This window comes from Daucus carota, chromosome 7 (assembly GCF_001625215.2).
Source record: "Daucus carota subsp. sativus chromosome 7, DH1 v3.0, whole genome shotgun sequence".
Lineage (NCBI taxonomy): Eukaryota > Viridiplantae > Streptophyta > Magnoliopsida > Apiales > Apiaceae > Daucus > Daucus carota.
Genome location: NC_030387.2, coordinates 23,106,471 through 23,118,259, shown reverse-complemented (window position 1 = coordinate 23,118,259; position 11,789 = coordinate 23,106,471). Strand labels below are relative to the sequence as shown.

The window sequence follows — 11,789 nt, the reverse complement described above, 5'->3', positions numbered from 1 at the left end:
GGCAACTGAAGCGCCCAGGGCTCAGAAGGGAATGGAGTTTCTTCTTCGACTGCATCACCAGGGCTTTTCAAAAGAAGTCTACAAATTGGGATGCCATACCAATGGAGATGCTGCAGATTGGGTATTCTCTGATCTACTCTACTAATTTTGATTTTGGTAGATTAGTTCTTAGAAATATTGGTGAAAGAATGCATGAGAATAAACAAGTCATATATTTCTCAAGATTCTGTCAATTATTGTTTAATGCTACTGTTGGTGAGGTAGATTTTGATGTTGATGATGAGATCAAGCCATTCAGGCTTCATAAAAGAGTGTTTAAGGACCTCATCTCCAAGGATGAGAAGTATCCAATTCAGAGACCTCTTCTAATTCCAGCTCAAGTCAGAGTTAGGATGGACATGCCCCCAGTTCAACAACAACCACAACCACAACAGCCTCAACCACCAGTCTCTCCTACAATCCCCAAACAACCCAGAACATCTGCATCCAAGTCCAAGAGGGCTGCAAAGTCTGATGCAGCCCCCTCTACTGCCAAAAGAACAAGAACCTCTGTTGCTGCACATGTTCTGAAAGCAAACTCTGATGTGCCGACAAACGCTGATGAGCCAGTAAACTCTGAGGCTCATTTAAACTCTGAGGCTCAAGTAAACTCTGAGCCCCAAGCAAACTCTGAGATTCCAGTAAACACTGAAGCTGCTTCTCCTCCCAAGCAGAAAAGAAGGAGGCTTGTTGCAGCATATGAATATGATGATTTGGAACCTACTCCTGCAACAACCTCTGAACCTGTTCAAACCAGTCCTCAACCAAAGCCAGCCAGGTTCAAAAGAAGGGCTCACAAGCCTGCAAGGGCAAAGGTACCCATCACAGAGATAACAGACTTCACTCTTGAGGAAGAGCAAGCACCTTCTACCACACTACCAGAACCTTCTCAAGCTCTGATGGTACTTCCTCTTCAGGCTGTTCCAATCTCTGATGGTGCTACAGCATCTACTACATCCTCTGAAGTAGATGAAGAAATAAAGTGTGATGAACCAATTACATCTGAAGCTGGAGCCAAAATGTCTGATCCTCAAACTCCATTATCTGATCATGGCCCCTCCACTCCAATTCCTCATTCTCCAATGAAAATTCCTGAGGATGCCATTGTTCATGATACAGCTCCAGAAAACTACAAGTCTGATGTAGTTGATGAATCTGACAAAGTAGCTTTGGAAGCTCTGCAGTCTCTTGCTAAGGCTGGTGAAGAGCCTAGCAAATCAAAGTCTAAAACTCCAGAACAATCTGCTCCAGATAATGTTGAGAAAGTTGCTGATCCTCCATCTGATAATGATGAGGATGATGAAAGTTCAGATGATGACAATGATGAAAATGATAATGAAGTTCCTCAGTCACATCTACAACAGAAGTGGGAGTCGACCAGCCAATATCATGACAGGCTGCAAACTCTGAATACAGACTGAGCCACTTCCCAGGGATCTTCAGGTTGATCCACCACATGAAGTATGGGATAAACTCTGGCTGAGCCACCAGTATTCTCTGGAGCCAACTAAAGCTGAAGAATTCTTATCTATGGCAGAGAATAAAATTTCAAACTCTGATGTTATGTCAAGCCTCAAAGGCACAATTCTCTATCTGAAGACATTTCATCCTGCTCATGCCCAGACATCTAAATCAATAGATGGTCTAAGAACAGAGGTGGCTAATATCAAGGAGACAAATGACATGGAGAAGAAAAGGACTCTGCTACCTCTGAAAGATAATGTTCAGAAGCTGGTGAATGCCCATGAATCTCTGGACAAAAGGATGACCATGATTGAATCAACTCAAGAAAAGATGACCAAGCAGCTTGAAGCCATTCAATCTTCACTTTCTCTGATCACATCAATTCTGATTCCTGATGAGGATGATGTCAAAAAGGGGGAGAGAGTAGCTAAAGTCAAATGCAAGTCTACTACTCAAACTCTGAAGAGAAAGAAGAAGGATGATGATGATGATGTGGATGACTTCACAAAGCACAAGAGATTTCAAGCAGGAACTGGTGGAAGAGTTTCAAACTCTGACAGTTCAAAATCTAAGCAAATGTCTGTTCCAGTGCCAACACATAATGTTACATCTGGGTCAAAGCAAAGACCAGTGGCTGGATCAGATAGACCATTGACTGATGAAGAACTTGCTAGATTGGTCTTTGAACAAGAAAATCCAGAAGCCAAATTGGATTTGGAGTTGATTGCTGCAGAGGAAGCTGAGCTGAAAAAGGAACATATTGAAGCCATAAACTCTGGAAAGATCCAAAAGCCTGCAAAGTCAACTACCAAGCCAAAAGAAAACGGAATATTGATCAAGGAAGCTACTGTTGCTGATCAGAGTTTACCAGTCAAAAAGGTATACTCTGAAGATGAATATACATCCAAGGGCAAAAGCAAAGTAGATGAACATCTGGAGAAAGCCTGGGATAAGAAGAAGTCTACAACCTCTGACAAGGATCAAGTTGTAAAGGAAAAGAAATCAGAAGCTGCAATCTCTGACAAAGCTCATGTTGCAGAACCTCAAAAAGAAAGATTAACCTCTGACATAGCTCAAGTTAATAAGGATGCAAAGAAAGACACAACCTCTGACAAAGCTCAAGCTGTGTTCAAACCAACAACTACTCCATTAGCTGGATTTGCAAAGCCTAGTCTGATGACTGAGATAAGCTTTGAAAAGGGACCAATTCAACCAATCTCTCATCGTAAAGCAGGAAGAGATAAAGGAGGGCTGGGATCCAAATATGAAAAATTTGATCAGAGTATAGGATCAAGACCAGATGACCCCTCATCTCTATGTGCTCCCAAGACTGGAGCTTTACAAGAAAGAATGGACAAATTAGATTCAGTCCAGTTGGTGAAGAATGACAGAGGAGATAATATTCTTATCTACTTCATGTCTGATGGAACAGTGTTTAGAGTACTTGAAGCAGATCTCTATGCTAAACACTGGGAGGAATTGAGATATGTATCACACATATTTCAAGTGAAAAACAAGTCATGTCAACACATCTCCAACCTGCTTAAAGATCAAATCAAAAGAAAGATGGGTATTACAGGAAACAAAAATGCTGGACCTTTTATTCCAAAATACTTCAACAGTCAAGGACAGCTGGTTGAGATGAAGAAAAATTCAGCCAAAATAGAGAAAATAGCTGGAGTCAGTGCTCTGAGTTTCAATGAAGAATCTGACAAAGGCCACATTATGCTGAATAAGGACTTAACAAAGAAGAACAAGATCTATGATCTCAGAGCTGCAATTTATCAAACTGGAGTTTCAAATCCAGAACTAAGAGATGTAAAGAGACAGATGGTAGTAGCTCTTGAAGAAGCAGAAAAAGAACTCCTCAGAGGATACTTAAAGACTACTCATGGTGTCTATGAAGTTAGGGAGTAAAGTTTCTGTAAGTTTTAAAAGTTTTCTGTTATATAGTTAAACTCTGTTGCATTTGACTTAACTGTTTTGACATCATCAATTATCTGTTAACTTGCACATAACATATTTATGCACAAGTTGGGGGAGATTGTTAGATATAATTGATGATTACTAATGTTCTTAAAGTTTGTTTTAGAACAGGAATCATCAGAGTTTAATCTGGAAGCTGATCAGAGTTTAGTAAAGTCTGACAGAGTTTGATAAAGTCTGACAGAGTTTGATAAAGTCTGATCAGAGTTTACATAGTCAAGACTCGTCAGAGTTTACACGTGGAAAGAGCTCAGAAGCGGATATACTTCAAGGAAGGATAGAAGCGGAGGAGTGATTTGCTGACTATGGAAACTAAACAGAAAACTGTAGCAATCTTTGATTGATAGAATTCATAGCTGATTTATAGGATATCAAATCAGAGATTGATTTTGTAACTGTGTCTATATAAACACAGATTAGGGTTACTCTATAGGAGTTGAGTTATCGAGTACATTGTTAAGAACCCTAGCAGCTCTTAGTGATACATTATAAATCACTGAGAGAGTTTTTGTAACCATAAAAGCTTTGTGAATATAAGAGTTTACTGCTTTCAATCTCTCATATTGTCTTACTGTGTTACAGATTGTGATCACTATATCATATTATATAGTGAGTTTATAGGACCTAACAGTATATGTCATCATCCTTTGGTGAGGGTAATATTGCATGATAATTATAATTAAACTATTCCAGGCTTGTGTACATTGACGAAATGTTTGAAATATTTGCTGGCTTATATTTTATGACAACGTATCTTTTATCAAAAAGTGTTTGGAGTTTTTTTATTGAAAACTCATTTAACATGCATGTTTTGGTTATTTAAGTTCTACATTGCAGGGAGCTATATAAAGTCATATAAGTCCTTGACAAACTCAAGCAACTCTCAAGACTACAAAAAATGCGCAAAGGGATACATACAATTCCACTAAACATGTGGCAACATAATGGACCCTAAAAGTTCAAAATACCAGACAATCAATTTATGATCTCAGTAGTTTGTCGTGCGCAGTACTACAACCACCTTACTTTTAAAATTTATAAATTTCAAAGAAAGAGGGTGGTAGTTTAGTAAACAAAAGTAATTTTTTTAAAAGGATAAAGAAATAGGAATATTCCAATTTGGTGGGCATGATTGGGAGTTGTCAAATGCTTAGAGCCCCTGCTCAGATAGATAATCTCCCAACCTCTCAACAACCAAGTTGCACTGTCCCGGAGTGACTGGTTCTTCATAGACACCAAATAGTAGAGCTTGAGCTGTCTTCCTGATGGTTACCCCTCCAGATCCCTACAAACATTTGTATATAGTAAAGACAAACCTTAAACTCTATATTTATGTATAGGCCAGCAGGGCGAATGTGTGTTAGTGGTCACCTTCTTTCCGCGGATGACAGCGTTAGGTTCACCTTGAATGACCATGTACTTGTTGCCCCCGAGAAGTAAGCCTGTAGGTGCAAGGTGGCCGGGTTCATCAAAATCAGTCATGATCCCCTTCATCTCATCTGGCTTAACCTGTATAAATTCTCACAAAAATAAGTATAATCAACAAGCCTACATGCAATTGAAAAATTGTATAACACATGTGTGTTGAAGAGAGAGACCTGGGGAAAGGAAGAACTTTGAGCCCAAACGCTACCATCATGGCCAACAATGGCAGCAGCAGTGAGATGGTGGCCCGTACCATCGATATCGCACATCAAATGCTCATCCACATAAGTCTGCCACGACATTTTTCCTCTCTTTAAATAAGATAACAAATAATTGTTGAAAACTTGTACTTCGTATATGTTCAATGCGGATGATAACTAAAGTATGGGATAAACCAGGATGTATATACCAAGTATGTGATGTTGTAATGTGGATAGTACGTAATATATTGTTTTGGTTATGAAGTGAAAAATAAAATTGAATGCCCAAATATAGAGATATATAGAGATAGATAATTAACGTGCAGTGAGAGAATGGTGGAGGAAGGATTCTTCTTCCTCTTCTTCGGTCTATCTCTGGTTAAGGATCAAACATTAACTGCCATTCATATTCGCCTTTTCTCAAGGATCTTAAATTTTCTCACCGCTTATTTTTTTTTCTCACGCTTCTCTCTTTTTCAGTATATCCAGTTGTTATATTATTTTTATTCCAAGTGTTTATTATCAGTTCCTAGGATTTTGTTTTACTTGAAATGCGGGTCAATAAAAAACAACTACGTTTATATTTTGGTTTTCAGTTTAAAATGAACAATAAATTCAGCTCGATTAATGTAATTTATAACGAAATTATCTAAGATATCTGTGTACATATATATATATATATATATATATATATATATATATATATATATATATATATATATATATATATATATATTTATGAATTATATATGTATACATATAGGGTCATGTTCCTCTTACAACCCTTAGCCTAATAACCCTTAGAACTCTTAGTAGTAATTAGGGTTCTACAGCACATGCAAAAAATGTCGTGTTCATGTAATATATCTTAAAATTATTCTCGAACACACACAGCGATTCATGTATTTAAATTTAGATACTGAAAATTTATTCAAAATTTAGGATTCTGCAGTAGAACCTTAGTGGTTATAAGGTTATATTTTAAAGATGTGTTTTGTCTTGAGCACGACCCTAGAGTCATGTTCCTCTTACAACCCTTACACCCTGCTCCCGAGTTATAAACAGGGAGGAAAGCAAGTGAAGAGGAAGTAAAGTTATATAACTTTCACTCCTATTTGTGCTCTCGAGTTTTTTAATGGGATGAAAACAAGTGAAAATGGATGCAATTATAACATATTTTCACTCCAAAACTTTAACTCCAAAAGTGGGATGCAAGTGAAAGCACATTTGCTTTCACTTACATTCACTTGCTTCTAAAAAATCTCACGAGCAAGGCCTTAACCTAAGAATCCGTAGAACCCTTAGCCTTATTTCTAATATTAATTGGGATTCTGCAGCAGAACTGCACATACAAAAAATGTCGTGTTATGTATTTATTTTAAAATTATTTTTGAACACACAGCGATGTCAAAAACATGTATTTAGATTTAGATCATGAAAATCTTTTTAAAATTTACGGTTCTGCAGCAGGACCTTTGTGGTTCTAAAGTTCTATTTTAAGGATGGGTACTCTGTTGAGCGCGACCCCATGTTCCTCTTAAAACCCTTAGCCTATGAATCCTTAGAACTCTTAGCCTTATTTCTAGTATTAATTAGGCTCCTACAGCAGGAGTGCATATGAATTTTTTTTTATTATATTTTAAAATTATTTTTGAACACATACAACGATCCAAAAAATATGTATTTAGATTTAGATCTTGAAAATCTATTTAAAATTTAGAGTTACGCAGTAGAACCTTAGTGATTGTAACGTTCTATTTTAAGGACCGGTTCTTTTTTGAGCACACCTAAGTATAATTATATGAGCAGTGCTACATGCACAGAATTGGGTACAGAATTTTGCACAAAATGAGGTGGCAACTGAGGTGGAAAGTTTTAATTGGTGCTATTAATGCATATAAGGGGGGCCATTTCTATCAAAAGTTAACACATACTCATTATGCGAATGTTTTTTACCCAATTTTGTGCATCTAGCATTTTCCTAATTATACTTGGGTAATATTAGACAACTTGCATTTCATTGCGTAGCAGTAGAGTAGTTTTTCAAAGCACAGAACTCAGAAGTTTATGTCAATGCTATCATTTTCACATTAGAAATAAGTACCTAACAACAAGATTACATGGAAATCGATGGATGATTTTAGATTTAGAAAAACAGATAGGGCCACACATGCACTCTTGCAACCAGGCACATCTTGCACTCCCCCTAAAGAATACAGACTAGATAACCCCATACATTTTAGTCAAATCTGTGCTGCATGATTGTAAATATAAGAAGCACAATCAGAAATACATGAAAAGAAAAACTGCATGATTGTAAATATAAGAAGCACATTCAGTCAATGAGGAATACATGAACAGAAAACTGAAAATGTAAACATATGTTCTGCATTCCAGGTGGTCCAAACACCTTAATTCAAGAAACGAAGAACAAGGTCATTGTTGTCAGGTTCTGTAATATAAATTTGATGGCTGGCCATCAAATATAGAGGTCAACTGATGTGCAGTGAAGCCGTAGCAACGATTCTGATGAGCAGCCATGCATATCGCGGTTACTGTCTTTAGCAATTCGTCTTGTTGGTAATATGGTTGTGCTATCAGTTCCTCTACTTGAATCCACTAAACCAAACACCAAAAGTTACTACATTCCTTGATTTAAAGACATGGCATTGGCAGGTTATATATGAAAGGAAGAATCAGTCACCTTAGCATCTTCAATCTCTTTTTCATCAATTGTGATTTCAGTGGACAATGGCTTAAGCATACATACAAACATCAAATCTGATTTCTCAAATGCCACGAGCTGAGCATGCCTGCCCGTTGCAAACATGATATCAGAATGTATGACAGAAAAAAACATTATATTCTTTTAACGAAGCAAGTTACTTAAGGTGACCTGAAAGCAACCATTTCCAAGAATGCTGTGTCAATCTGCAGATGGAAAAAAGTAGTGATCAGCTTCGTGGTATTAGACGAAAGTTATAGAGAAAATTGGACGTATGATTACACCAGTTTCTTCTTTCACTTCTCTTGTGGCTCCATCATATATTTCTTCAGACTGCATGGCCAACAATAAAAGGCACTGTTCAATAGCCCAATTTTATGATTTAAACATATGGGTAACAACAATCTTGAATTTTTAACCAAGGAAGATCAAGAAACTGAGAGCAATCACCTTGTTGATATAACCAGTCGGTAATTTCCACACTCCGGAGCAAGTACAAGGGCATTTCTCTTTCACCACAAGAATCTACATGCATAAATAATTGATAACTGTGAAATTCAGAGAATACACATCTTGCTTCTATGCTTAAAACAAATAACATCATATGCACCTCTTGTTTTTCGTTAATTACAAATGCTGCAATGCCTATTTGATGCGAAGGGCTAGCAGGAAGCAGGCATGGCCCCGTAGGAATCCAATACGTTAGCATAACATAACCAGGTTCGGCATGATGGAAGTGGAATCCTTCCTGCAAAATCAACAACCGAGTGTTTGTTCCTTAGTTTCTCCATTCGCTTTAGGGACTACGAGGCAAACTGAATGAAACTGTTATAACTACATGTCTTTCAGTTGGCAATTCTTTATCTAGTCCAATTAAATGATAATTAGAAAAATTCCATACCTGGATAGCTATAGGTACAAGATCAACTTGTTCTTGCAATATTTTCATCCATATACCCTTCTTACCCTGCATTATACTCAGAAATTAGACAGCGCTAAATAAATATCAGATGTTTACAAGCTTACGCAACAAATATCATGGTTTTATTAAGAATTTTGTATGTAATTTCTTAATGTATTGGGCCTATGTTCTTTACATATCAGACCTTTAACTTCCAGTTAGAAAGAGAAGCCTTTAGCGCGGATGCAAAAGCGTTGGCACTAGATGGTAAGCTTTCTGGATCGATTATGACCCCATTGTACTCATCTTCCCTTCCATCAAGATATTCGACAGCAAAGCTTGGTGGGCTGATATTTTGAGATAAAACTTGAACTCCTTTTTTATGCTTATGTTGGCCACCTTGTAATAGACATGGGAAGTTGGTGACGGTAGCATTCAGTAACTTGGTAGCAAATGGCTGGACTGATATTTCTGGAAGAAACTACAAATTATCAACTTCGCTACATGTTCATTTCACAAATAAGGATTAATAAGTTCAAGTAGCAGAAATTATTAGTGCAGTTCAAACATAAACAGAGTAGCTGTGCTGACATGTTGTGGAATGAGGTGTTACGGTAGTTTCTTTCTATATTTTATTTCCTCTTAATTTGTAAGAAGGCCGAGAGCATAGTTAACGCGATGAATTTAAGTGGAGAAATGCTATGTCCATAGAAAGCACTACAGAAATAGTTACAGAATGACCTGACAGTCTAAGTTGGACGGAGCATATAATATATGTGAAATACTACGACCACACAAAGCGCTACAGAATGACCTGACAGTCTGAGTTGGACGGAGCATTTAATATACTTTAGTGAATAAAATAACTACTCACTGCTTGATAAGCCCCGGTAATCGCCCTCCATAGACCATGAAATGTAAGGACTTTGAACTATATGCCGATAGTAACTGCTTGAACAGTGTGAGACAACCATCTTTGCAGCCAGTGTCACTGTTCTGTTGGCCAATTATGATAGACCAGAGCTTTGAATACTTGGTATATATAGCAAGCAAAGGACTGAACCTTATCGCCATAGGTCAGAAGAAGAATATGGGAATATTAATGGAATAAGGTTCTGCAAGACAAGTTGTGGTTGTCTATTACTCAAGTAACAATATCTAAACCTACATATCTGCTCAGATAATTAGCCTGATGGAGTGCTCTATACTTTACAGAGAAGTGGTCAATTCCAAACTCACTTCAACCTCTGAAATCTTATGTTTGAGTGGAACATACTTTCGATCTGGTTTATTAAACTAACAAGTCTACTTAAGTTGTAGCTGTTAGCCTGTTATGTATGTAATAGAATGATTTGGGAACAGAAGTAGAACAAATAGAGTATACGAGGCATTTGGTTCGTGGTTAATGAGCCCAGTTATCGATAATCGGAACCTCAAAATCATGTGTTGGTGTTTGGATTAGCAATTTTATCACATAGAACGGGAATACCAATCTCACTTGAAGGCTAAATCATTCCTTACACTTTCCTTGGGAAATCCCTCCCCATACCTCTCGTTCTCATTCCCACTCACAATTCAAACGCCCCCCGTATTTTTCCTCAAGTATACAAATTGTTTATATTCCATTTTAGAGCAGCCTATGATACAAGTACAAGGATCCCCTCAGTTGTGCTCCTATTCCATATTCCAACAGGAGGAATGTGCATTTCATTTGTATTAGCACAGTTTGATGCAAGTGCTTGATATTCTGATCAACAGTCTGAGATACATGGACATTTTTTGATGCAAGTGCTTAATATTCTGTTCCACAGTCTAAATATTTATATAGTTTTTTTTATCAACATTTTATATGTAAAGCATGAATGAGATGTTCACTAGCCAATCAACCATGAATTAGGGTTCATGCAATTGTTATTCTGTTCGGATTCAAATCATTCTCATTCTAGCTTGAAACAATTCTCTTTCCCTTCAACTTGTCGCATAGTGTTCCTGGTGGATTTGGATTAAGCACCGACTAGTGTTTGATGAGCTTTATATATATATCTGACTTTTAAAGACAATTACACGCGTGTTATTTGATACTCCATCCGTTTTTTTAATTAGTCGCTTTGACTTTTTGTACGTATTTTAAGGTGCAAGAAAAACATATTTCTACACATTATTTTTCAAATTTTCTTTTTCTGAATAAAACTATAGATGTTAAACCTTTATTCAGAGAAAAACAATTTGAAAAATAATACGTAGACGTATGATTTTTGTACACCTTAAATTAGGTGCACAAAGTCAAAGCGAATAACATAAAGGAATAGAGGAAGTATAAAAGTTTTAATACCGTATTTTTTCTTTAAAAAATTCATTACTTGTAGATTAAATTATTAATTTGGAGGCAAAAAAGTTCGAATATTTTCCCGAAATAAATATTTGTCAAAGTGATTCTTCGTTACGGTATTCATTGCTTTAGTCACGAGCCCGGCACAGCACGACCCGCCTGCTTAGTAGTGCCCGTGTGGAACTAGCACGGCCTGCGGTTGCTGGAACAGCCCGTTTGACCGGCTCTAGTTGCAACATATGATAATTAGTACATACTAACATAAACACGTTGAAACTGACAGTCTGACACAAAACGTCGCAGAATTTGATCGGACACGAGGAACCAAATGAAGTTGGCGTGGAGCAGCCGTGCGTGTTGAGTGTTTTCAATAGTGTCGGGTACGTATTTCTTGGCGAAGCAAGATTTTCCGGATTGCAGGGACGAAAAGATTTTAAAACTATATTCTTAAATAGAATAAATTTGGTCGTCTTAATCGTGTGCTCTCCTAGAATTGTTTTAGTGTGGGAGGGAGTGGAGCAGGCAATCGGAATAATTTGTTTGCTACGTGAGGGAAGATGAGGAGAGAATTATAAAGGCTCGTAGTAGGAGGTCTGGAGAGGTAATAATATATATAGTCCTTTTATACTCCCTCCGTCCCACAATACATGTCCTTTTGACTTTTTGCACGTAATTTGATATGCAAATAAAACATACTTCTATACATTATTTTTCAATTTT

The 11,789-nt window shown here is 37.1% G+C and overlaps 3 protein-coding genes across 4 annotated transcripts; 1 reads left to right on the top strand and 2 right to left on the bottom strand.

Moving 5' to 3' along the window:
- Positions 1–392: 392 nt before the first annotated feature.
- On the top strand, positions 393–1,460 carry LOC135147937 (uncharacterized). The gene is made up of 2 exons (XM_064081995.1): positions 393–446; positions 714–1,460. Exons 1-2 carry the CDS (start codon positions 393–395, stop codon positions 1,458–1,460), a joined length of 801 nt encoding a protein of 266 aa, XP_063938065.1.
- Positions 1,461–4,252: 2,792 nt separating this feature from the next.
- LOC108195543 (profilin-2) lies at positions 4,253–5,387 on the bottom strand. Its single transcript, XM_017362515.2, has 3 exons — positions 5,088–5,387; positions 4,861–4,998; positions 4,253–4,774 (listed from the first exon to the last, which is right to left on the bottom strand). Exons 1-3 carry the CDS (start codon positions 5,214–5,216, stop codon positions 4,640–4,642), a joined length of 402 nt encoding a protein of 133 aa, XP_017218004.1. The 5' UTR covers positions 5,217–5,387; the 3' UTR covers positions 4,253–4,639.
- A 2,021-nt stretch (positions 5,388–7,408) lies between these two features.
- LOC108195324 (nudix hydrolase 8) lies at positions 7,409–10,286 on the bottom strand. Of its 2 annotated transcripts, none has more exons than XM_064080931.1 (9): positions 9,615–10,286; positions 8,946–9,211; positions 8,741–8,824; positions 8,450–8,587; positions 8,290–8,364; positions 8,122–8,172; positions 8,011–8,045; positions 7,819–7,927; positions 7,409–7,733 (listed from the first exon to the last, which is right to left on the bottom strand). In XM_064080931.1, the coding sequence occupies exons 1-9, from the start codon at positions 9,712–9,714 to the stop codon at positions 7,560–7,562; spliced, it is 1,032 nt and encodes a 343-aa protein (XP_063937001.1). In that variant the 5' UTR covers positions 9,715–10,286; the 3' UTR covers positions 7,409–7,559. The 2 variants fall into 2 exon arrangements, with proteins under 2 accessions (XP_063937001.1, XP_017217774.1); XM_017362285.2 differs by having other exon boundaries at positions 8,741–8,806; positions 9,615–9,772.
- Positions 10,287–11,789: the final 1,503 nt, after the last annotated feature.